This window comes from Trachemys scripta, chromosome 1 (genome assembly GCF_013100865.1).
Source record: "Trachemys scripta elegans isolate TJP31775 chromosome 1, CAS_Tse_1.0, whole genome shotgun sequence".
NCBI lineage: Eukaryota > Metazoa > Chordata > Testudines > Emydidae > Trachemys > Trachemys scripta.
The window spans coordinates 34897245-34921424 of record NC_048298.1 but is presented as its reverse complement, the minus strand read 5'-3'; the positions used below and the strand labels follow the sequence as shown (position 1 = coordinate 34921424).

The 24180-nt window shown below is 39.1% G+C and overlaps 1 protein-coding gene across 5 annotated transcripts in view; it reads left to right on the top strand.

The window, feature by feature from the left end:
• The first annotated feature begins 2666 nt into the window (after nucleotides 1–2666).
• BRD1 (bromodomain containing 1) overlaps nucleotides 2667–24180 on the top strand; it is a 112808-nt gene continuing 91294 nt past the window's right edge. For 2 of the 5 annotated variants that reach the window (XM_034767219.1, XM_034767208.1), the window contains exons 1-2: nucleotides 2670–2999; nucleotides 8146–9526. In XM_034767219.1, the coding sequence (XP_034623110.1) occupies nucleotides 8160–9526 (1367 nt within the window). In that variant the 5' untranslated portion in view covers nucleotides 2670–2999; nucleotides 8146–8159. Of the gene's footprint in view, nucleotides 3000–8145; nucleotides 9527–24180 lie in introns of those variants that run through there. The other 3 variants (XM_034767230.1, XM_034767238.1, XM_034767247.1) reach the window with 3 other exon arrangements.

The window sequence follows — 24180 nt, the reverse complement described above, 5'->3', positions numbered from 1 at the left end:
GATCACATTTGGGTAACAGAAATGGGAAATGGATTTTCGTTGTGAAAATAGTGCATACAAGAACTCTATAGCATGTGCAGTACTTTTTATGGAAGTAAAGGGCTTCTAGGCAACTTGACCCTGACAGAATGGAGTGCAGAAATCAGATCAGAAAGGCCATCTCAGCAGTGATTGGTGCACTGTGGGACAGTAGTAGAAGGACTGTTTATAATGTTGGGATTATTTCACCAGTGGTATCTGTCCATTCTAGAACGTTACCAGTGGATACTGCCATGGTAGAAGACAACATGGCAGATGGTCTTGTGGCTAAGGCACTTGCCTGGAACTTGGGATATGGATTCAGTTTTTAGCACTGCCACAGATTTCCAAGTTACAAACTGTCTGTGCCTCAGTTCCCTGTCCGTAAATTAAGTATAGTAAAACATATTTCACATGGATAGTTTTACTGTGGAACAGCTTCCATATGAGGAGAGATTAATAAGACTGGGACTTTTCAGCTTGGAAATGGATAAGGGGAGATATGATTAAGGTCTATAAAATCATGACTGGTGTAGAGAAAGTAGATAAGGAAGTGTTGTTTACTACTTCTCATAACACAAAAATTAGAGGTCACCAAATGAAATCAATAGGCAGCAGGCTTAAAACAAATAAAAGGAAGTATTTCTTCACACAACGCACAGTGAACCTGTGGAACTCCTTGCTGGAGGATGTTGTGAAGGCCAAGACCATAACAGGGTTCAAAAAAGAACTAGATAAATTCATGGAGGATAGGTCCATCAATGGCTATTAGGCAGGATGGGCAGGAATGATGTCCCTAGCCTCTGTTTGTCAGAAGCTGGGAATGAGCGACAGGGGATGGATCACTTGATGATTACGTGTTCTGTTCATTCCCTCTGGGGCACCTGGCACTGGCCACTGTTGGAGGACAGGATACTGGGCTAGATGGATCTTTGGTCTGACCCAGTAAGGCCATTCTTATGTTCTTATGTGGGGACAAATCCATTGTTTGTGAGGCATTCAGATATGACGGTGATAGGTGCCATATAAGAACCTAGCTAAACAGACTTTCTTTGAACAAAGATAACCTAATTCAGTGAGTGGTTGTAACATTGTGAACCATTGGAGCACTTTTATGTGTGGATGTGAGATGTGTTGCAGTGGTGCTATGAGACCAATCAGCAGTTATAGACTAGGCCTAAGTGTATATTTTACTAGCTCTTCTGCATAATTTCTCTTTTCTACACACATACTTTTTAATGTGATACTCAGGTACTTAATGCCTCTGTTTCCCAAGGAATAACTTTGTGGTTGAGAAAAGCTTATGGTTCCCCTTCTCACCTCAGAGCTAGAGAGGGCCAGGGCTACAATTCTGTGCAGTGATACCTCACTCAGGCAAAGCTGTGAGTCTCTCTTGCATGGTGGCTGTGCCAGTGTTGCCAACTTTGGCGTTTTTTTATCACAACTCTAGTAATTCTGGGATGTTATTTTATCTGTCTCATGAAAACATGATGAAAGGTGCCAACTCCACAAATTTTCCTTTATTCAAAATTGCCACCAGTCCCTCTGCATGTGGAAGTGAGGCTGCCCTTAATAAAGTTGGTTGCCAACTCACATTGTTTTCAATAAGACTGAAGCCAGGCCTACAGGCAAAAAAGCTGCCACTCTATGATCCCAATGGCTAGACAGGACACACGGACTCTGAGGAGCAGCAGAGACACTGAAAAGTAGATGGGGAGAATAAGGGGGAGCAGGAGGCAATTTAGGATTATCAGGGCTGCAGGATGTTGTGAGGGGTAGGAGAGGAGCTGTGGGGGGGGGGCAGGGGCAGAAGACGGTGATTGGAGTGGGAGATGGAGGGGACAGAATAGCAGCTCCCCCAGCCTGGGGGTCAGTGGAGGGGGAGTCAACTCCAAGCAGGGGAAGAAGTGTTGCCAACTCCTATGAACTGATACTGATCCATGAGTCACAGGATTTTGGTGCCTGCACGAGAAGCTGTTCTGATGACACAAGAGACGCTTCTCAGTAAATCTCCCATCCTACAACTTTCAGGGCTGGGCATGTGGGCAGAGCTTTGTGCAAAAGCCTTGGGACTATGGCCACAGACCTGCTTTGACATGTATATGGCTCTAGAGCTGAGAGAGGATACTGGGATAGGAGGCAGCAGTGGAGGGGAGTCACAAACTGCTGCTGCGGGAACCCAGGTACAGGAGTCCTAGCCCAGCGGGAGAGAGAGAAGCCTAGCTGTGGGGTCAAGGCAGTAATAGGAAATGGATAGTAAGGCCTTATATCTAGGAGCCAGAAGGGAAGTTGAGGCTCCCCCTGGGCAGCCAGGAAGAGGTGTGCATTTTGTGTGGATTAAAGGTTGACTTCTATCTGAAAATTTCTCACACGTACAGGCACAGAAGGGAGTGGAAAAGGGTGACCCCCCCACATTCTATTTTAGGCCAATCGTGCTTTTGGGGGGCCGACGCATGACTTTGGCTCTGAGGTTGGCACCGCCGCGTGCCTGCCCGTGTCAGGGAGAGCCGCTTCCCGGCGGCGCGGCGCGGCGCTGCTCTGCACCACGGGGCAGGCCCCCTCCCCCTTGCAACACAGGACTGGGAGGGCCCCTCCCCCACGGCGGCGGGGCGGTGCCTGGGACTGGCGCTCTCACGTCCCGTCCCCCGCTCCCCCCGCCGGCGCAGCGCTGTGGTGAAGCCGCATTGTTTGTGCTGAGGGGGGAGGGGAGGTTCTCAGCCCTAGGACGGAGCGCCGAGCCCGCAGCCGGACTGCGACCAGCTCTGCGCCTCCCGAATGCGCCGCGCGCGGCCCGAGCAGGAGCCCCACACCCGCCGCCGGCAGCCCGAAGGCAGCACGGCACCGCCAGCGCCCGCTTGGCCGCCCGGGGCTGCTGGGAGCGGCATCGGTGGAGCCGCCCCCGCCATTAGACCGGCCGCAGCGCCGACCCGGAGACGAGGAGCAGGAGGGTCTGTCAGCCCCGCTCCGGCGGCTCCCACAGCGTGAGTGCGGGAGAGCGGGGCCGGCGGCTCGCGGGCAGAGCCGGGCCTAGCGAGCGGGGCTTGGTGGCGGGAGCAGGGGGAGGCGGCCCGGCACAGCGGGCGGGGGAGGGCGCAGCGCAAGCTGTTTTGTTGGACGCCATGTTTGTGGGCCGAGTATTGTCGGGGTGGGGGGTGGGGCGAGGCTCGGGAAGGGCTGGAGCTGACGGGCCTGGGCAGGAACCATTCGCGCGGGGGTGACGGGCGCGGGTAGGAACCATTTGCGCGCGGGTGTGTGTGGCTAGAGCGGTGATGGGCGTGGGCAGGAAGTGTTCGTGCTGGAACAGCGTGTGGGAGGGATAAGGGGCGTGGGCAGGAACCATCCATTGCGTGTGCATGGGGGGGAGAGGGGAGGGAGCTTGGGGAGGAAGAGCCTAAGTGAGTGTGCCCTTTGGTTTCAGAGTAGTAGCCGTGTTAGTCTGTATCGGCAAAAAGAACAGGAGTACTTGTGGCACCTTAGAGACTAACAAATTTATTAGAGCATAAGCTTTCATGGGCTACAGCCCACTTCTTCGGATGCATATGCATCCCACGAAAGCTTATGCTCTAATAAATTTGTTAGTCTCTAAGGTGTCACAAGTATTCCTGTTTTTTTGTGCCCTTTGGGAGGGCGGCAGGGTGGAGAAGGAGCTAGAGTGGTGAGAGATGCCAGTTACCTCCTTGCTGGATTCCGGGAGACCCAGGAAATGTTAGGCTTGGTGATATCAGGTGGGCTAGAGCCCAGGCCTAAAGTGGGTATTTTCATTGATGGGATCAAATTAATTCTTCAGGGTTCAGTCACTGTATTTTCTGTGCATCAATATGGCTAGACTTGAGAGGGTGATCTTACTCTGAAGGCTGAGGCTGCTGGTATCCTCTCTCCACGTGCATCCTGGAAATGTTTCTACTTGCTCTCTCTTATGGTCTGGTACTAATGGACTGTTTGTAGCATCCTTGGTAGTTTCTTTGTGTCCATCTCTTTGTGGTGGTCCACAGATGGATGCTTGTTGAGTACCACGAATGGAATGGAGGGATCTCTCTTCCACGAAGCAAGAGAGCCAAGGACCAAATACAAAGAAATGAGGGAGAAGAAGAGAAGTGAGTGCAGGGTTCACTGCAGGTTTGCAAAAACAATTGGCAGCCTTTACAAAGGTCCGGACAAGTGCTGCACTATAGGTTTAATTTGCTCTCCTCTTACCTATTCTCTTAGCAAGCAGTGCTTCAGCCCCATAACTTTCATTGCACATAAACAACCACATCTTCACGTTTTTTCATGACAATGGAAACTGTCTCAGCAAATTCATTCTAAGAAAACAATAGCTCTGTGGAGAGCATTTCTTCATCTTCTGCAGGCCTTGTCCTGCTTTAAAAGGAGGAAAGTGCCCCAAACCTGAGTTGTGTAACACATTAGGAATTCTTCCTGTTTTATGCTAAGGTTAGCAACCCTTATTATTATGCTTTTGGATCCAAGGCGTTTTTTACTCACCCAAACTAGGCATATGCAAAATTAGGAACGATAATTTCAATACTACTTCCACATGTAGTGTGCTCCCTCCCACACATTTTTACTGTTTTCCCTTTAAGTGTAAAATGTTAAATTGCCATCCATTTTCAGATTGGGCCCAAACTAATCTAAATGTAAGCGAAGGTGCTTAAGCACGTAAATGATAATTGTCCTAATCTCATTATTGGGAGGTGCCTTTTTTCATCACTTTGTGGTAGACCTTTTCACTTATTTAGCATTTATGACATTTGCACCAAGTCTGGGAAGCAAGCTGCTTGCATTCTGAGATACTCTTGTTCCATCAATTGGTTGCCACTGTGCTTGAGAAATTGCTTTTTGGCCTGAAAATGAATACACATTATTGTGTTTTTTCCAATATTAGAATATATAGAACAATGACTAGGATATGTACAAATGGCAGTGTCTTCTAGAGCAGTGGTTCTCAACCAAGGATCCGGGGAGCCATGAGCAGGTTTCAGGGGGTCCACCAAAATAAACCAGAGAGCAGGGCCAACTTGCTGGGGCACGGGGTTGAAGCTAAAGCCTGAGCAACTTAGCTTTGCAGAGCTGCCTGTGGAGTCGGGCCCTGAGCCATTGCCCTGCTTGCCTACCCCCTAATGCCAGCCCTGGCTTTTAATCTACTGAATATGGAGAAAAACAGTTGTGGCACAGGTGGGCTGGGAAATTTTTATAGCACCTGGGGGGGGGGGGGGGGCTCAGAAAGAAAAAGTTTGAGAACTCATGTTGTATAATCAGTCATAATAGCCACTGCCCATCCCTCTTTTCTAGTCTGAGGTAATCGGCAGTTACTTCCATGATCAATGTCATTGGTGTTTGAAGCTCTTGTTATGGTGTATATAAACATAGGTTTATATAAAAATGCTCAAAATAGTCATATGTTGGATTATTAAAATTGAATGAAAAAAAATCTATTTACTCTTTACCTTTGTGCTATTTATCATTATCTTACAAAATGAAACTAAATTGATCAATTTCAATGTCAGGTTCTCTTGCACTAACAAATTGATAAATGGCTTTACAGCATTATAAGGGAATAAAGAAATATACATTTTTATTAAAATGTAGAGGGGCCATTTTATATTCCCTGCCCCAGAATTTGTGAGATAATGGGAACTAAATTTAGAGTTAAATTAAATTGTCACTCTCTTTATATCTAGTTATTAGACCTACTATAGCAAATATTAGTGGAGTCATCTGTTCTGTGGTTGGAAACTGACACGTTCAATGAAATGTTGCTTTACAAACTAAATACCAATACCTAATTTTAATATAGTGCTTTTCATCAGTAGATCTCAGAGCACTTCACAATCTTTTAATATTTTTATCCTCACAAGCACCTCTATTAAAAGTTTCATGGAAATTCACCAAAGGAGAAAAATCTGTGTAGTTTTATTTTTTTTGTTCATTACCTAAGCACAGTGGAAATCAGATGTAGTGATTGTACACTGGATGTTGGTTTTTTGGATTTGTGTTAAAAACATATTTTTAATACAATTGTGTGTGACTTTAACACAAAGTTTGTTAAATAACACAATATTACATCTACAAAAACAAGAAAACTAATTCAGGCTGATTCTTTTTTGGTTGTTGTTAAATGAGGCCTTTTTTGGGGGAGGGTGAAGATATTGGAAGGGATGTGATCTGGTATTGCCCGCTTGATACATTCCATCTTGCCTTTGTGCTGCAAATCATCAGGTATGTGATTTTTTGCATATAACTTCTGAAGATGAGCAAAGCATTTTATTTTAGGTTTGGCTTTGAATTTATAGGTTGTAGTAAATTTTGTTTCAACTTTTTATGAAGAAAATAGAAGTATCGTGGAGCTGGTGGGCAGAGAATTGGTGTATGTTTGCCCCAATGTTTTGGTAGGCATACTATCACTGACTGAAATATATAGTCTGCGAACTGTACTCACTCCATCGTGTGTAATTCCTGACTTGATCGGTGCTGGTATGGCTCTAGCCAACAGGTCAGATTGATGGCCATGGGAGCTTAAGAAATCAATTATAGGGGGAGCAAGAGCTTTGCTGTTGGTAGGGTTGAGACTTGCTTACTGTGTAACAGCTGGTTTTCAAAGTGCTCTAAAGATAAATTAATATAAAGTAATTACCATGACTTTCAGATGCCAAGTTGAGTTTGCAGGGCTGATGGAGAAAATTGTCTTTCATTTGGTCAGCTGATCAGACATGCTGAAAAAGATACAAACATGGAAGCCAACAGTTTTATTTTTAGTAATCTTTCAGATTACCAAGTGTGTATGGACCAGTCTGGTCCGGATGCTTAGTTTTCCATTTTTACAATCTTCTTATCACAGCGTCCTTTATGATACAGATGCAATACTTTAGTCCAGTAGACCTTGAAGCTAAAAATGAGTATTTCTTTTCCTAGGTCACTGGGTCAAATCCAGCCCAAGCTGGCTGTGTATAATTGAAGTTAATGGAATTTTAGCGACCCTACTACAAGTCAGAAAATGCTGATTTACGCTTGAGAATCAATCTCTGAATATAGCATTGGAAGTTTCTTTCAAGTCAGATGTTCATTTTAAAAGTGATTTTTTTTTTTTTTTCTAATTGGCAGCCCCAAAAACCCAGTCTGGGAGCTAAAATTAAAGTAGTTCTCAATTTGCCTCTCCACTAGTGGTAAAAGTATTGGTATTAAACCTTAATTCATAGTTGTCTCGGTGATATGTGGGCTGTAATGGAATATGCTCTTCCACAGCAATATGGGCTATGCAGAGCTGAATAAAACGTATGGTGGTAATAATAATTTTAGTGACCAAGATTATGTTGATTATCTGATAGTACACCTATGAAAATATGCAGAAGACAATTCTCTATATCAAAAAGTTTACAATATAAATAGTGACACATGAGGAAATAACATAAACCATGCGTCTTTGAGGTTCACTTTAGGTAAGTGTAAACATACTGACTGTAAGCAGATATAATTCTGAATACATATAGAGGTCAGATTTGTTAAAGCAAATATCATTTTTACATAGTCACTTTTCTGATCATAATTGCCTTCTGTGCAAAAATATTTCTGGACTATTTCTTATTCAGACTGCTGCTGAATAAGCTTTTAACAATGAAACCAGGACTTTGCATACAAGCCTTTAGTTCTACAAAACAATGGTAATTTTCTATTACAATGACTACTTCTGTTACCTTATGGCACAAGTTTAATCCTTTGGTGGGTGGGCCTTGGCAACAATTTCTCTGTGCCAGTGTTGAATTTCTATAGTTTGATTGGCTTCCTGTAGATTTACAGAATTATAGGTTCTGTAAATTCATTATGCTCTTCTTAATTTGTCTCTGAAGGACTTTTTAAATGTAGGAAATGAGTGTAATTCATTACAGCAATCTATCAACACATTTGTATTTGGAGTAATGCTAAATGTGTTACTCACTGGTGTGCCTTTGGAAGTTGGGGTGGTCAGATTTAAGTTTGTTTCAAGTACAAACATCACATAAATTTAAGACTTTCATGTCCATGGATAGTACAGAGCTTAAACTAGCTCCTGTTTTTTACTGTATTAATTTTTTTACTTTAGCAAGAGAGAGAAATATTTAAAATGCAACATAACAACTCTGATTATAATTTTAGGTAATCATTACCAAATGAGGAGAAAAGGAAGATGTCATCGAGTATCTGCAGCAAGGCATTCTTCTTCCCCGTGCAGTATTAAACACTCCCCTACACGAGAAACTTTGACATATGCTCAAGCTCAAAGGATGGTTGAAATAGAAATTGAAGGTCGCCTGCACAGGATCAGTATTTTTGATCCATTAGAGATTATATTAGAAGATGATCTCACAGCGCAAGAAATGAGTGAATGCAACAGCAATAAAGAAAATAGCGAGAGACCACCAGTTTGTCTGAGAGCCAAGCGGCATAAAAATAACAAAGTGAAAAAGAAAAATGAAGCTCTTCCAAGTGCGCATGGTACACCTGCTACAACAAGTCCTCTTCCAGAACCAAAAGTACGCATTGTTGAGTACAGTCCACCTTCTGCCCCTCGGAGACCTCCAATTTATTATAAATTCATTGAAAAGTCAGCAGAAGAACTTGACAACGAAGTGGAGTATGACATGGATGAAGAAGATTATGCATGGTTAGAAATAATAAATGAAAAGCGAAAAAGTGATGGCGTATCAGTTGTGTCACAAAATATGTTTGAATTCCTTATGGACAGGTTTGAAAAAGAGTCTTATTGTGAGAACCAAAAACAGGGTGACCATCAGTCTTTAATTGATGAAGATGCAGTATGTTGTATATGCATGGATGGTGAATGTCAGAACAGCAATGTAATCCTATTTTGTGATATGTGTAATTTAGCAGTGCATCAGGAGTGCTATGGGGTGCCATATATACCTGAGGGTCAGTGGCTCTGCAGACGCTGTCTGCAGTCCCATTCCCGGCCTGTAGACTGTGTTCTGTGCCCAAACAAGGGCGGTGCCTTTAAAAAGACTGATGATGATCGCTGGGGACATGTTGTGTGTGCTTTGTGGATTCCAGAAGTTGGATTTGCCAATACAGTTTTTATTGAGCCAATTGATGGTGTCAGAAACATTCCCCCAGCCAGATGGAAGTTAACATGCTACCTCTGTAAACAGAAAGGCGTTGGTGCCTGCATCCAGTGCCACAAAGCAAACTGTTACACAGCATTCCATGTGACATGTGCTCAAAAGGCTGGTTTGTATATGAAAATGGAACCTGTGAAAGAATTAACTGGCAGTGGGACAACATTCTCTGTAAAAAAGACTGCCTATTGTGATGTACATACTCCACCAGGTTGTATACGGCGACCTCTAAATATTTATGGAGAAGTTGATGTGAAAAATGGTGTGTGTAGAAAAGAGGGCTCAGTCAGAACTGCAAGGTCTACATCAAAAGTCAGAAAAAAGGCAAAAAAGGCCAAGAAATCAGTGGTTGAACCCTGTACAGCTATGCCAACAGTATCTGCTCCTTATATTCCCCCTCAGAGGTAAGCAAACAATCATACAGAAATTTCTGTCTAAATTTTGCTGTATGTCCTTTTGAATATACATTTGTCATAGATTCTACAGATAAAGAATTAATGAAAATTTGAAAAACTGCATAAGGTACTTACACAACAAAGGAAAAAAATGGAAAAAATAGGTGTCCCTAACACGTAAATTGTGCATGTTGTATAACTTTTGCCACTTGTTGTTAAAAAGCACACAAAAATGCTTTCACATAGAAATTGGAGGATAGTTCTTCCCCCAGCCTAATTTCATTATTAGATCCAGCAATCGTTTTTCTTCCACTCTGTAAATTCTCTGTATGCCCTTTTAGTTTACTCACCTAGGCCCCAATTCAGAATGGTATAAATATCACATGCTTAACTGCACCTCGTTTCAGGAAAGCTCTTAAACGCATCTTTAAGGTTAAGCACGGACTTAAGTGCTTTCCTGAGTGTGCCTGATTTTCCATTCTCAGCTGGGCTTTTTAAAGGGACATCAACATGAAAACTGCTTTTGCATATGACAGCATTTGTATCCAGTGAATTTCATTGCTCTTACTGTTCTGTGCATTTAGCACCATATTCTATGCTCTACTTTGAGCAGAGCTTGCAGGTATGTTCTTCCCTAAACCCTCAGTGAAAAGAGGACGATGCAGAGGAAGAGGGTGAGCCTAAGCATGTTTTGTGGTCCAACTGCTGTTCCATGCTGGAAAGACCCTTAATATCAGCAGGGGAACAGGGAATAAAAAAGGCAACATAAAACATTTTAATACAGGAATTAATCAAAATACTCTCTACATGCTGATTAAAGAATATCAGAAATTGGAATTTTTTTGAAATTAGTAAATTGAATAAACATTCAAGTTGAGTTTCCCTTAAAATCTCATCTTAGACCACCAATACTAGTGGCTGTTGAGTTGGACATCCTGTGCTCACTCTATTTTAGTATGCTGTAGAATGTTTTCCAAGTATTATAGGAGGCACTCTGAGCCAGTTCTTTGGCTGAACGGGTTAGATCAGTGGTGGGCAACCTGTGGCTTGCCAGGGTAACCTGACTGCGGGTGATGTGACATTTTGCTGACAACCGTCCACAGGCCCGCTGCTTTCCCGCAGCTCCCATTGGCCAGGAACAGCGAACCGTGGCCACTGGGAGTTGCGGAGGGGCCGTGCCTGCAGACAGTCAACATCAGCAAAATGTCTCACGCCCTGCAGTCAGATTACCCTGATGGGCCGCATGCGGCCTGCAGGTTGCCCACCACTAGGTTAGATTCTCATTCAGCTGTTCCTAAATCTTCTGTTTGATATTACACAGTGCAGCTATGTTCTTGAAGGTTGGCAAGAATTACAGTTTGCTGCTGTGCAGATTTCTTCTTGAAATTAACCAGTAAGTCATTAAAGCAGTGCTCTACAGTTTAATAATGCATCTGAAATGAATTATTAGGCATGGGATCAAAAGCTCTGTGCCATCAACACACTGACACTAATACATATACACGAGAAAATAAAAATAGCCATACTGGGTCAGACCAATGGCCCATCTAGCTCAGTAACCAGTCTTTCAACAGTGGTTGGTGCCAAATGCTTCAGAGGTGGGGAACTGAACAGGGAAATTTATCAAGTGATCCAGCTTCTAACAGTGAGAGATTTAAGGACACCTAGAGCACTGATGGACCTATCCTCCATGAACTTATCTAATTATTTTTTGAACCCAGCAATAGTTTTGTCCTTCAGTTAACTTTCATTGGATGACTCCTGATTCTTGTGTTATGTGAAGGAGTAAATAACACTGCCTTATTCACTTTCTCCGCACCATTCATGATTTTATAGACCTCTATCATATCTCTCCTCAGTCGTCTCTTTTCTAAACTGAACCATCCCAATCTTTTTAATCTCTCCTCATATGGAAGCGGTGCCACACCCCTAATAGTTTTTGTTGCCCTTCTCTGTACTTTTTTCAGTTCTAATATCTTTTTTTTTTTTTAGATAGGGTGACCAGAACTGCGTATAATATTCCAGATGTGGATGTGCCATGGATTTATATAGTGGCATTATATTTTCTGATTTACTATCTATCCCTTTCCAAATGGTTCCTAACATAGTTAGCTTTTTTCAGAGAACTATCTGCAATGACTCCCAAGATCTCTTTCTTGAGTGGCAACAGCTAATTTAGACCCCATCATTTTGAATGTATAGTTGGGATTGTTTTTTCCAATGTGCAGTACTTTGCATTTATCAACATTGAATTTCATCTGCCACTTTCTTTCCCAGTCACTCAGTTTTGTGACATGCCTTTGTATCTCTTCACAGTCTGCTTTCCAAATCATTTATGAATCTGTTGAATAGCACTGGTCCCAGTACAGATTCTTGGGGGACTCCACTATTTTCCTCTTGCCATTCTGAAAACTGACCATTTATTCCTACCTTTTGTTTTCTGTCTTGAAACCAGTTCTGATCCAAGAGAGGCCCTTCCCTCTTATACCATGCCTGCTTAGTTTCTTAAGAGCTTTTGGGGAGGGACCTAGTCAAAAGCTTTCTGAAAGTCTAAGTACACTATATCCACTAGATAATCCTTCTCTGTTTGTTGACACCCTCAAAGAATTCTAATAGATTAGTGAAGCATGATTTCTCTTTACACAATCTGTTGATTCGCCACAACATATTGTTTTCATCTATTTGTATGACAATTCTGTTCTTTGTTACAGTTTCAATCAATTTGCCTGGCACTGAAGTTAGGCCTATTGGCCTGTAATTGCCAGGAATGCCTCTGAAGCCTATTTTCAAAATTGGCATCACATTAGTTATCTGCCAGTCATCTGGTACCAAGACTGATTTAAGTGCTATGTTACATACCACAGGAAGCAGTTCTGCAATTTCATATTTGAGTTCCTTCAAAACTCTTGGATTAATATCATCTGGTTCTGGTGACAACTTATTTTTTCCTCTATTGACATCTCAATCTGGGACAGTTTAGCCATTATTTTTAGGTGACAAATCTGAGAAAGTATCTCCTCACATCCTTTGCAGGGAAGATAGATGCAAAGAATTCATTTAGCTTTTCTGCAGTAGCCTTGTCTTCCTGGAGTGCTCCTTTAGCATCTGGATCTTCCTAAGGCCCCACTGATTATTTGGTAGGCTTCCTTCTTTTGATGTACTTCAATTTTTTTGCTGTGTCTTGAAGTACAATTGTATAGTTAAAATTGAATAGTTCTTGTAAAAATGTTTCCATTATAAAAAAAAAAAAAAAATCATGGATAGGGTAAAATTTCTGTGATCCTAATCTTACTTTTTTTATTTTAAACTTCCGTATATTGTAAGTTCCTGCAGCAACTTATTCCTTTGTCTTGTGCAGTTTTTTATATCTATGTATAAAATATACGTAGATACACTGAAAATAGTATAGGGTACTAGTTTTAGTACCTGCAGGAGTTTGTTATATGCGGAAGTGTAAATACAACTAAAATGGACCAAAACTAATATCAAAGCAATTGTCACCTGTTAAAATTATAGGTCTATGTTATCAATATTTTAAACAAGGACTGTTGGTGTACTGGCAGTCTAATTTAGAACTTGTGTGAGTTAGTGAGAGACTGGTAATTTCCAAAAAGCTAACACTGAGAGATTTCCTTTATGTGGTGGGAGGAGAGCCAAGATGCAAGACTTGGCTTCATTTATCTATTTTCAAATTTAGGAGGCCTTAAAACAACTTAATTAAATGAAGAGAGCACTGAAACATATTTTTTTTTTTCAGTTTTCATTCACTTACATTAACTGAGTTTTAATACCTCTTGAATGTGGAAACCTACTTCTTATGATGTCAGAGACCTGGGACAGAAGGCTGTGTCGGAGAGGCACACTGACTTCAGTTTTGCTGAACAGTTGGCTTTACCTAGTTGATACTCAAAAACACAATGTATAGTAGGGGACAGGAAATAAATATGGCACATAATTTAGGAAAAGAGATTTTTCTGATGTGCCTCTCTCTTCATACGGATTTAAATTCCAGCATTGTTTTATAGCACCAGTATTCTCGTTTTAGGATTAAGTGAGATGAATGCTTTGTAAGATACTTGTGGCAGGGACCATATGTTTATGTTCAGAATGTTTACCACAACAGGGCCCTGATCCTGATTGGCCTTATAATACTACAAATAAATTATACCATTTGATGTATAATGTACATATAGTGTACGATTAGAGCTGGTCAGATTATTCTTTACAAATAATGGTTGTTGAGAATGTAGCCCCCTTCTATTCTGATTTCTGTTAATATGTATGTTGAATAGCTTGGACGAACAGCTTTCAACCTCTCTGGGTTGGTAGTAGACTTCAGTTAGATTGTACTCTGTTCATTGTTCATGGTTTGTGTTTGGTGAAATGAAATTATTTCTGCTTCTTGATGAGATAATTAATATTTTAAAACAGGGTAATAGCAAGGAATAAATACTCTTGTTCACATGAAAAATAGGTATTCATACATTCAGTCTAGCTCCAAAAACGTTTGCAAGCAATTCTGTTTGCTTGAATGTTCACAAATAACAAGGGAACAGGAATTAAATAGCAGTTCAGAATTTAAATGCTCAAACAGTGTTGAACCAGTTCTAGCTTTTTTTACTTTTAGCTCTCACTAAAATGAGGCTACCACATAAGTATGGAGGAAGAGGGTAAGGAGGGGAGCATTATGATTGGAATCACCCAATTTTAATATTTGATATCTTATGAAAAATCAGGGATAGAAATAAGTGCTCTACATTGTGGGAAAACTTCCATTCCCAGATTCCACAGATATTCCAGCATTTGTTTTCAGCCTTGCACTGAAGCAGTTGGACATGTAATGTTCACTGGTTCCTCGGACCAGAAATTATATTTTTGGCAGTGGTCCAGGGTTTAAAAGTGTAGTTAAAAAAATAACAATTTAAAAAAATGGTTCAAAGGCAAGTTCTTAATATAAATTGTTTGGCTTTGGATATTGCCTCAGAGTCCAAAGTTGAAAGGTGTATATTTTCCTAAACTAATCTGTGAATCAAACAAAAAAGTTTGTTTTTGATTTGTTTGATTTTGGCTTTACTGAAGAGAAAACTGATTTTACTGTAGCCCAAAATCTTCATGGTCTAATCTTCCTTTCCTGAAGGATAAATACTATGAGAATTAATATGTGAGCAGTTTTTAAGTACAGTTCCACAAAATGAGAGTGAATGCTATGGTTAATGCTACTTGCAGGGTTCATGGAAACTATCCCCTTTTCTAATACTATTTTTAAGCTGTATCGCTCTTGGAGATGAAATTTGCCGTGCCTTTTCTACAGAGTAAGGAAAATTTTAAGTCATTTAAGTTATAAAAGAAGGAAAGCATAAACTCAATTTTAAAAAATAATTAATTGGCTTGATATTTAGAGCTGTTGAACAGCGATGTAAAAGTTGATGGGAGCTACATGTGCTCAGCACCTCTGAAAATCAGGACATTTAATGTATATATTTTTAAAATTTCCTGCTGAGTAATATCTCAGAATTGGCTGAATAAAGAAACTCTCTATTTGGCATGTAGTTAGACCTTCATGAGAGTGTTTCTTAGTCAACCTTAGGCGAAAAAAAAAGCATTAAAAGTAAAGTGAATGGAAAAACATCTTCTGAACATGTTCTTTGAAACTTTATCAAAACCTAATGAGCCCCTGCTTCCATGACATTCATTTAGGTATGAATGAGAACTGCACCATCTCCTTAATCTGGAGTGCCTCAATGAGAGAAGCTACACCTGAACAATATGTATGTGTGATATTGACATACATCCATAGTAAAATTATCCCCAAAAGCCCCTGCCATAACAATAATGAAAATAGTAGGTGTGAAATTTGCAGTCCCTGTCTTTTCAGGATATCTGTGCAATTATTTTGTATTCCATAGTTTTCTTACATCAAGCTTGTTTAAGAAAAATTCCCAAGTAAAGCTTTCAGAATCATTTAAGGAAGTTGAGGTCAGATTTTCGTACAGTTTTTTGCACCAGTTTAACTAGATTGGTTTAAAAGCAGATTCAAGTTATACCAGTGTTTCTGTCCCATGTAGATCAATCCGTAGGCTTCTATGTCCTTTTGGCATTTTTCAGAAATGTGATCCTTTCTCTTTCCTGCTTGGGAAAAATACATCTTTCCCAGTTTAAATTAACATTACTGCCCTATTAAACTACTCCTTGAGAAAACTCCAGCAAAATGAGCCCGTTTCTACTCCTGTTGATGTCAGTGGGAATGGGTAGGAACTCTTCCCCCCCCCCCCGCCCCCCAGTCTTCTCTAACATTGTCACCCACACTGCCCATGCTGTATGTGTTCAATTATTTATTTAGTTGGCTACTTCTCACACACTGAAAATATATATTAGTTAATTACTTACAACAGGACTCTTGTTACTTCCTTTTGTGCTTTTTTTAAATTTTTTTTGTAACTTTAATGTTGCATTAACTTTTGCCTTTGTTTATTATAAGGGAGCATCCCCTAAACTTTTGATTATAAAAGATTATGACATCTTCTTTGAGAAGTTTTCACACCTGCATTGTTTGCTTTTGATATGGAACGGGGGATATCTCTTAGGCTACAGAAATGCCTTGTCTGTCTTCCATGAAATTCCATTCAGCTTTTGCTGATATAAACTGAAAATCATCACTTACCTTCTGTTGCTTGCATTCCTCAGTAAAACTTTGGCAGTATGCTAAAATAACTAAATATGATCTGAGGCAGCGCTGACAATGTTGCTGCACACGCTATAGTGGGAACACTTGAAAGATGTCAGATCAGCTGGAGTGGGGGCGTTCCCCCACTGGTACTCGGCCTGTGGCCCCAGTTGACACCATCTAGGACAAGAAGGGTATGTGGGGGGAAGAAAGGGTGGAGGGCTGGGCTCCTCTCAGCAACCCCCCAGATATAGCACATTGCCTGAGTGGTCCATCCTGCCCTCTGGAATAACAGCCTTCTGCTACTGTAGGCTCTGTAGCTCACATGGTAGCAGTCTGTGTTTTAGTGCCAAGGTAAATGGTTCAAACTCTACTGATGATGCATGATATCTAAGCTATTACAGTTGTACATAATGGAATTTGTTTTTACCTTTTTCCTTTAAAACAATAATTCTAGGAAATTACATACAAAAAGATTGCAAAGTAAAGCACTCAAAAGTTAGGAAATGGCAGATTTATGGTTGTTGGTGCAACCGTCATTCTTCCCTTCATGTGTATGCATTGTTACAGTGTTTAATTTTCACATACTTTTTATTTTCCCTGCATGATCCCTGCCTCATTCAGCGCACATGATAAATGCGCAAGGGAGCAGAATTAGGGCTGCCTGTGCAACCTAAATCTAGCATTTCCTAATTTTCTAGTTCTAGACTTTGCAACCTAAATAACATTCGTTTGGTGTTTTCTTTTTATACGTATAGACATGATACAGACTTGGTTTATATGTTTGAGCCAAAAGAAGTACCGGAATGTCAGGTTTGATCACTATGTAAAATGAAGCAGATATTACAATTTATATCCTTTGGGGAAAAAAGATCTTGTGTGAGAACTGTGACTGAAGTTTGATACCAACTGTAAGGAGTGTGGCTCAGGAATATTTTTACATAATGTTAAGGGGATCAAAAATACTGTAGAAAGATTTAAAATTCTTCAGTATTGTGGAGATGCACTGTGACATGGTGTTAACCCATGAGGTTACCATAGCATTCATTCAAGAATTGTCCTTAACCCTTGATTGAGGCAGATGAATTAAAAGACTAACTTTTACCCAGTTCTAATCTGGAATTGTAGATGGCAGCAAAAGTTTTTCAGGTTCACCAGATATGTTTGCTTCAGTTAAAGAAATAAAAAATAAAAAAACAAACAAAATCAAACTTGTCATTTAGACATTTTTGAAAGAAAACTTTTTTTTTTTTGGTTTGAAATGACTTTTTGTTTCAATTTTTTAAAAAATTTTAGCCCCCCAAATGCTTAAAAATGGTCAGTCTAAACATAATCTTTTTTGTTGAAATGAAACAGATATTTTTTTTTTTTTTTGTTCGTGGGCAATTAAAAAAAAATACTCTGTTCAACTCCACTCCAGATACTGAAGAGTAAGTATGCAGTCTTAGAAGCTGAGAAAATAACATCTGAAATGCAAGCTTGTTTTGGTGACTGGAAGCTGAAGGGAATAAGAACAATACTTGCAAATAACAATGTAATAGACAGTAATTATCTAGCTTTTTTGTGTGTCAAATTATGTTGAGGTGCTAGCCCACTGCTATCTTATGCTATGCTATCTTATGCTATTACCTTGAAAAGATATTTAATGTAATTATTATGAGAAATTGGTCTGCAAGATGCAACCAATGGAGAAGGAATAGTAAAGCTCCTAACACTTTTAAATAATTATATCTATCTGATATCTTGGAGGATAAACTTTTTCTATATTACATAGATTTTTTTTTTCTTCCACATTTATCTTTGTTTTGGTGATAATGGCTTATTTCGACACATAGTAGAAATTAGAGTTCTTCCACAGTATGCTTCAGTGCACAATCTGCCTGCCACTCCATTTCTCTTAAATAAATAATGGGGTCACCTTTCCTGAACAAGTATTTATATCCAAATAATGAAATGCTTGACTGAATATATGGATGTGATAAAAAACTTTGACCACACTTGTGACTTAGGATGGCATAGAGCATGGATTAGAAAATATTTTAACACAAGATGCTTGGAATATGAACTTGCTAAAGTATAGAATTGGTTAAAGAGGGTACATTTTAAAAGGGTCCCTTCAAAATGATATCTCCTACAGGCATCCTCAACACATGTAGAATAGTTCATTCAAACCTGAGCTTTTCTTTTGGCATAATAGTGATCGATATTATGCAGTTGAGATATCAGGAAAGTGGCAACATCAGAATGTTTGTTTTTATCATCACTCCTGGTGATGGTACCACAAAAAATCTGAAGATAAATATTTGAGTGCTTTAGTGAATAATTGTATAAATCTGAATCAGAGGATAAGTGGCTAATGTACAATATTGTTTTGTTTTATTTGGCTTTATAAAAGAGTAAGAGGTGTGTATTTCATTCTGTTTGCACCTCCCGACAATGGAAAAAATACATCCACATAATTAACATGGGGAGGAAAAAACAGCAACCTCACAAAATGCCATAACTACCAAATAGCTGTACAACACTGTTGTCATGTCTGGATGAAAAATAATAATTAATTGGATGATCACATTACTGAAAGAAATTTAGAGGCTCTGAAGGAAGTAGGAATTTGGTCACTAGGGAAGACTGATTATCCTATAAGTTTTATTAAGTTGATAACCTCTCTGGTAGATATGTAAGACTATTTGTTGAAGTCACTGTCCCCTTCCTTGAATAAAAATTGAAGAAATCATTTTACTTGAACCAGGAAAAGAGCCTTGAATTGTGACAGTTCACACTTCTCATTGATAGTTTGGACAAACTTTGGCAAAGAAGCTTCAAACCTTTCTTTCCAAGCTGATCAACCTGGGTGTGTAGATGGATTTTAAATTAGGTTTAATAAACACTATTGTATTTTAATAAGCAACCCTCCCCCTCCTTGTTTTCCCATAATAGCTTCTCTGTTACTGTAAAAAAGGTTTTTGATAAAGTTGTGGGGGGTGCTTACTTACGTGCTATGTTGTTGTTGAAAACCTCCTTACACGTAACTCACATGTCCCAAATTATTAATTGGTTTATCGTAACTGTGTGTATAAAAATCTAAAAGACTCAGTTGGGGAAAAAAGTCTGTCTTCATCGGTTAATTATAAATTGTGTATAGAGACATGCCATAGGTATGTTCTACCTTTTCTTTTCCTGAGTTACTTTCTGTTGTTTCATATGTACAGTGCAAGCCAACTTGAAATGGAAGCTAACTGGAGAATAGTTGGTATTTCTATAACCTATGTGGAGACAAATGTTAGTATTTTGGCAGGCAATTTCTAGTGCATCCTCCAAAGAGATTCAATCCCTGATAATTGCATACATGGATGTGGCTGTTGTTCCTTGTTTTCAGTTAACATAGATAAGTCCAAAGTTCTTGCTCTGAACCAACAGGGTAACTAAAACAGAGCTTTAGTTTTTTAAAGGCAAAAAGTCTGAAATATTTTGAGATTCACTTATCCACCAATTGCATATATTAGCTAAAATTTTCCTGCTGACAGATAAAAAGGCAATGAGAAGTGGTTGGTTCTTCCTCTTTAATTATAGAAGAAATTTGATTTTAATGTACATTGCCAAAAGTACTGTTTTAAGGTAATTTTATTTGTTTCACAAGAAGGTTACAGAACTGCAAAAAGCAGGGAAACACAACTGTTCAGTACTCTTCTAGAGGGAAAAGAGGCACGCAGTTCTTTGGGGACCCTCCCCCCCCCCCAAAAAAAAACAACAAAACCCTTGAGGTATAGAAGTAGGATGTCATATTTTCTGTAGAATAGGTTAAAAGGAAAGTTGGAAAATAGTAGGAAGTAGGAAATAAATTAATAAATTAAGTTTGCACGTTCTAAACATTATATAACTCCATGAATTATAATTAAGATAATCCACAGGAAGACTTAGGAAATAGGAAGGTAGGAAGAGTTAACACACATGATCTTATATTTCTGCTTTTTATTTTTAAGTGTATAAGTTCTGAGTAATATTTCATTCCTCGTTGCCATATGTAGTCCTTTGAGGTAAGTGCTATGGTGATGGACGTGGAAGAAAACTCTTAAAAGTTATAAGATCTTTAAAGAGTAAATACCTCTTAAAAAAATATTTTCAGTGTGATTTTTAAACAGCTACCTTACAAGGTAGTATTTAAAGATGCTGGAAACAAAACAATTCCTGCTTGGTATTTTCAAAGGAACCTAAAGGAGTTTGGTTCCCAAATACCATTGGATTTCAAAAGGATTTGGATGCCTGACTCTGTTGAAGATCACATACTATATCACTATAGGGGAGTAGTTATATTAACCTTATAAAACTCATGAAAGTAACCAACCAGGCACTGAAACCACCCCCCCAACACCACGTCTGAAAGCAAAAAAAAACACTGCTCACCTGTTACATTATTAAACTTTTATATTTTTCTTGTCCCATCACAAAAAAAAATTACTCAAATGGGTGACTTTACAGGTAGAGTTTTTGCATGAACTCTAGAAAATGTGGGCCTGGTTTTATATTCCATACTGTGAGTGAGAAGTGACGGTAAAGGGCTTTATATTGGCTTTACCAAAAGCAAAGTGAAGAAATTGTCATTTAAGTACTAATATAAAATGTAAAATTAAAACTTTTGTTTTATTGCATTTTATAATAATGAGAGCCTAGGGAAGGATGTGTGAGCTTCATGAAGAACCTTAATGGGAAGAAAAAAACAGCTACTAAAGGGCTCTCTGATCTTGCGGAGGAAATTGTAACAAGAACCAATGGCTGCAAATTAAAGCAAGACGAACTCAAAGGAGAGATAGGGCATAATTTTTAACAATGAGGATGATTAACCATTGGAACAAAATACCATCAGAATGGGTGGCTTCTCCATCTCTTGAAGTGTTCATATGAAGACTGGTGCCTTTCTGTGAAATATGATTTAATCATGATATGTTATGGCTTGTTATATATGAAGTCCAACAGGATTATCTAATGGTCCTTTCTGGCCTTAAAAAAACTATAAATCCTGCAACATTTTTTGCAGGATATTTAACTTTTATATTTTGAATATTTCCTGGTCAGGAATTTTCTTCAATCTCCTTTTCTTAAAATCAAAATTTTCTGTGGAAAAATTTAAATTTTTCTGGAAAATGTAAATGACTGAACCGCTGGTTGATTTGAACGCTGTGGTCAGAGCAAAAGTGAAATTGTCAAGAGCCATCCAGGCAGACAGTGGAGAAGCAGATTCAGCTAGGCTGACGGGAGATGAGGCTGTGCTTCCCAACTCTTAGGCAGTTGAGGAGTGGGGAGAACTCAGCGGCCAGTTGAGTCTACTTTGAGGGTTCTCGTCAATTTAACTTTCTGCCTGTAAGGAGAAAGTGAAATTGACCAGAGCCTTCCAGGTGAGTAACTGGCCACCAGAAAAATTGTTTCAGTTCTCACAAAACAGAATTTTTCTGAATTTGTCCTGCAAAAAAATTGTTGAGATGCTTACTGTTCATTCTGAATTGGGACTCAATTTTCTGTGGGGCAGAAATTCTATTTTCCAGCAAGCTCTACTTCTGTTAACTTAATTGGGGCTACTAGAGGTGTATAAAGTTAAGAACGTGCATGTTTCTTTGTAGGATCAGAGCCTTATTTCTTTCTGTGAGTTGCTGTGTATTCTGTTAAGTGTAGTTTTAAAAGCACCAAGAATCTCTTGGGATTCTTTTTGAAGAGCACCTTTTTTTCTTTTAAAATACTAAAATAATTGATGATCTCAAACACTAGATAATCAGAAATTCAAATGTAATTAAACTTCACTGTGATTTAATTTCACTTCCTATAGTTATATTTTTAACCTTTAATAGTGAAAATGATTGAAAATGTCATATTTCCATATCCTTTCTTTCCATTATGTAAGAAGAAGCATATTAAAATAAAATTTCTTCCTCTCTATATAGAAACCTTTACTGTTTGGGAAATACGGAAGTTGGAATGGAATGGACACAAATTTGACTCCTCCTTTTCTCTGTGTGTGTGTACACTAGCATCAGTGATGAGTCAGTAGAAAGTCAGCAATGTATTGTTTTAGTTAGCTACTATATTTCATTTAGGCATTTAGTTTTGCTTGTTGTTTTTTGTGGATCTCTTAACATAACAGCAAGGGAGGGAAGAACAAACAAGATTGTAAAGTCATAAAAATAGGCAGGAATGAAGGAAACTCAGGGATAGGAATAGTACCCTGAAATTTTAGTGTTAGTTCATATTTCAAAATTTATTAGATTTCAAGTTAAGTGTCCTTTTCAATCATACAACGTGTCTGGCATTTGATCCTTTATGATATCTATATACAAGAAAAGGAAGTGACCACCACATAAGTTCAGTTAATATAATTATACTGGAAAAATACACATTTGCATTTTTATGGGAATAATCTCATTTTAGTTAGTCTGTGCATTTTGAAAGCCTAGTAAATGTGTAGTGTAGGCAGGTGCTACAGAATTTTTCTTGCATAGTTCTTACAACTAAGTCCTTAATCCTGAATTGCCGTACTCCTGCTATTTGGTATTAGTCTCTTAATCAGATACCGTCAGTAAGCTACCAATTAAAGTGAATTGTGTGGCATTGTGTTAAAAAGATCCACATTAATTTGCACAGGTAGCATATTTCCTTTACCACTGCTTAATGTGAATTTTGATTTCCACATATTTCCTCCAGTGATCACTTAGGAGGGAAGGTTTGTTTTTATACCCCAAACTCCCATTATTTAGACACCCTCTTTACTTCTGATGTCCTTACAAGAAACATTCTCTGGTTATATTCAGTAACATTTATCAGAAGTTTTAAAGATTTCCCTCTCACCCTGGGAGACTGCAGAAAAAAGTCTTAACAGGTTATATTTGATTCTGTTAAAATAAATAAAACAATTCTGCTGAGCAACAGAGAGACTACTCTAATAGCTTGAATAATAGATCCTATGCATCAGCCTCCTTTTATAAAATGCTTGTGTGTATTTTTTTTCCTTTGGTATATAAAAAGTTATGAAGATGGAGCAGTCTTTCTGAGTAAGTGGAGGCTGTAATACATCTTTCTCTTTCTTGCTTATTTGTGTCATGTGCACTGTTATGCAAATATTTTCCATTTGTTTTGTTTCTGCTTGAGGACTTCATAAAACTAATGTTTGTTCATTGTGGATTTACTTATACAAAATTGCCAAAATGGGCTAGTGCCATTGAAGCCAATAGAAGTTTTGGGTGCACAGTATGTCACAGGATTGGGCCTACATATTTTAATATTTATCTGGTTCCTTTAGGTTAGTGGTTCTCAAACTGTGGTCTTTGGAGCAGTTGCTGCAGTAGAAGAGAGCTGGCTGGTCTTATAGTTCTGGCTTTCCTTATTTCAAGCTTCTGCATAACATCTAAAGGGCAACTAAAAATACGTTACTTTTTCATGTAACTAATAACTAGCTGCCATAGTGGTGGTATGTAATTGAAACTGAGAGAGGAACTGGTTGACATAATTATGAATGGGGGAGGTGTTCTGTGAGATTGCCATTGAGAGGCCAAGCAGTCCATGAAAACATAATTTAATAAAGAAATTATCCTAATTAGAAAGAAACCTGTCCTTTAGGTGCATCTACCTAAGTTACAGTGTTTCAAACACTTCAAAAAAATCAAACAAAACCAAAATCCTTTTCTGGATGCAATTGTTTTCAAGCCAAAATTCACTTACAGCTTTACTTCCCGGTTTAGGCTCTTGTCATGCAGATGCAATATATGTGCAGCTCCCATTGACAACCATTAGGTAAATCCCCACATGAAAAATTATGAGTAGGACTTCAGTATATCCCAGTTCCACAGTTATAGTGACGTCACAATACTTAGACTGCAAGCAGAACTGTAAGGCTGTGAAACAAGTATAACAGTTGTGAAAATGTTTAAACATCTTTGTGGTTTTGGAGTGGAGCCCAGGAAAGGGGAAACTAGCAGGGGGCCTGCCAGGGGAAACTCAAGAAATTAAAAGGTAGCAG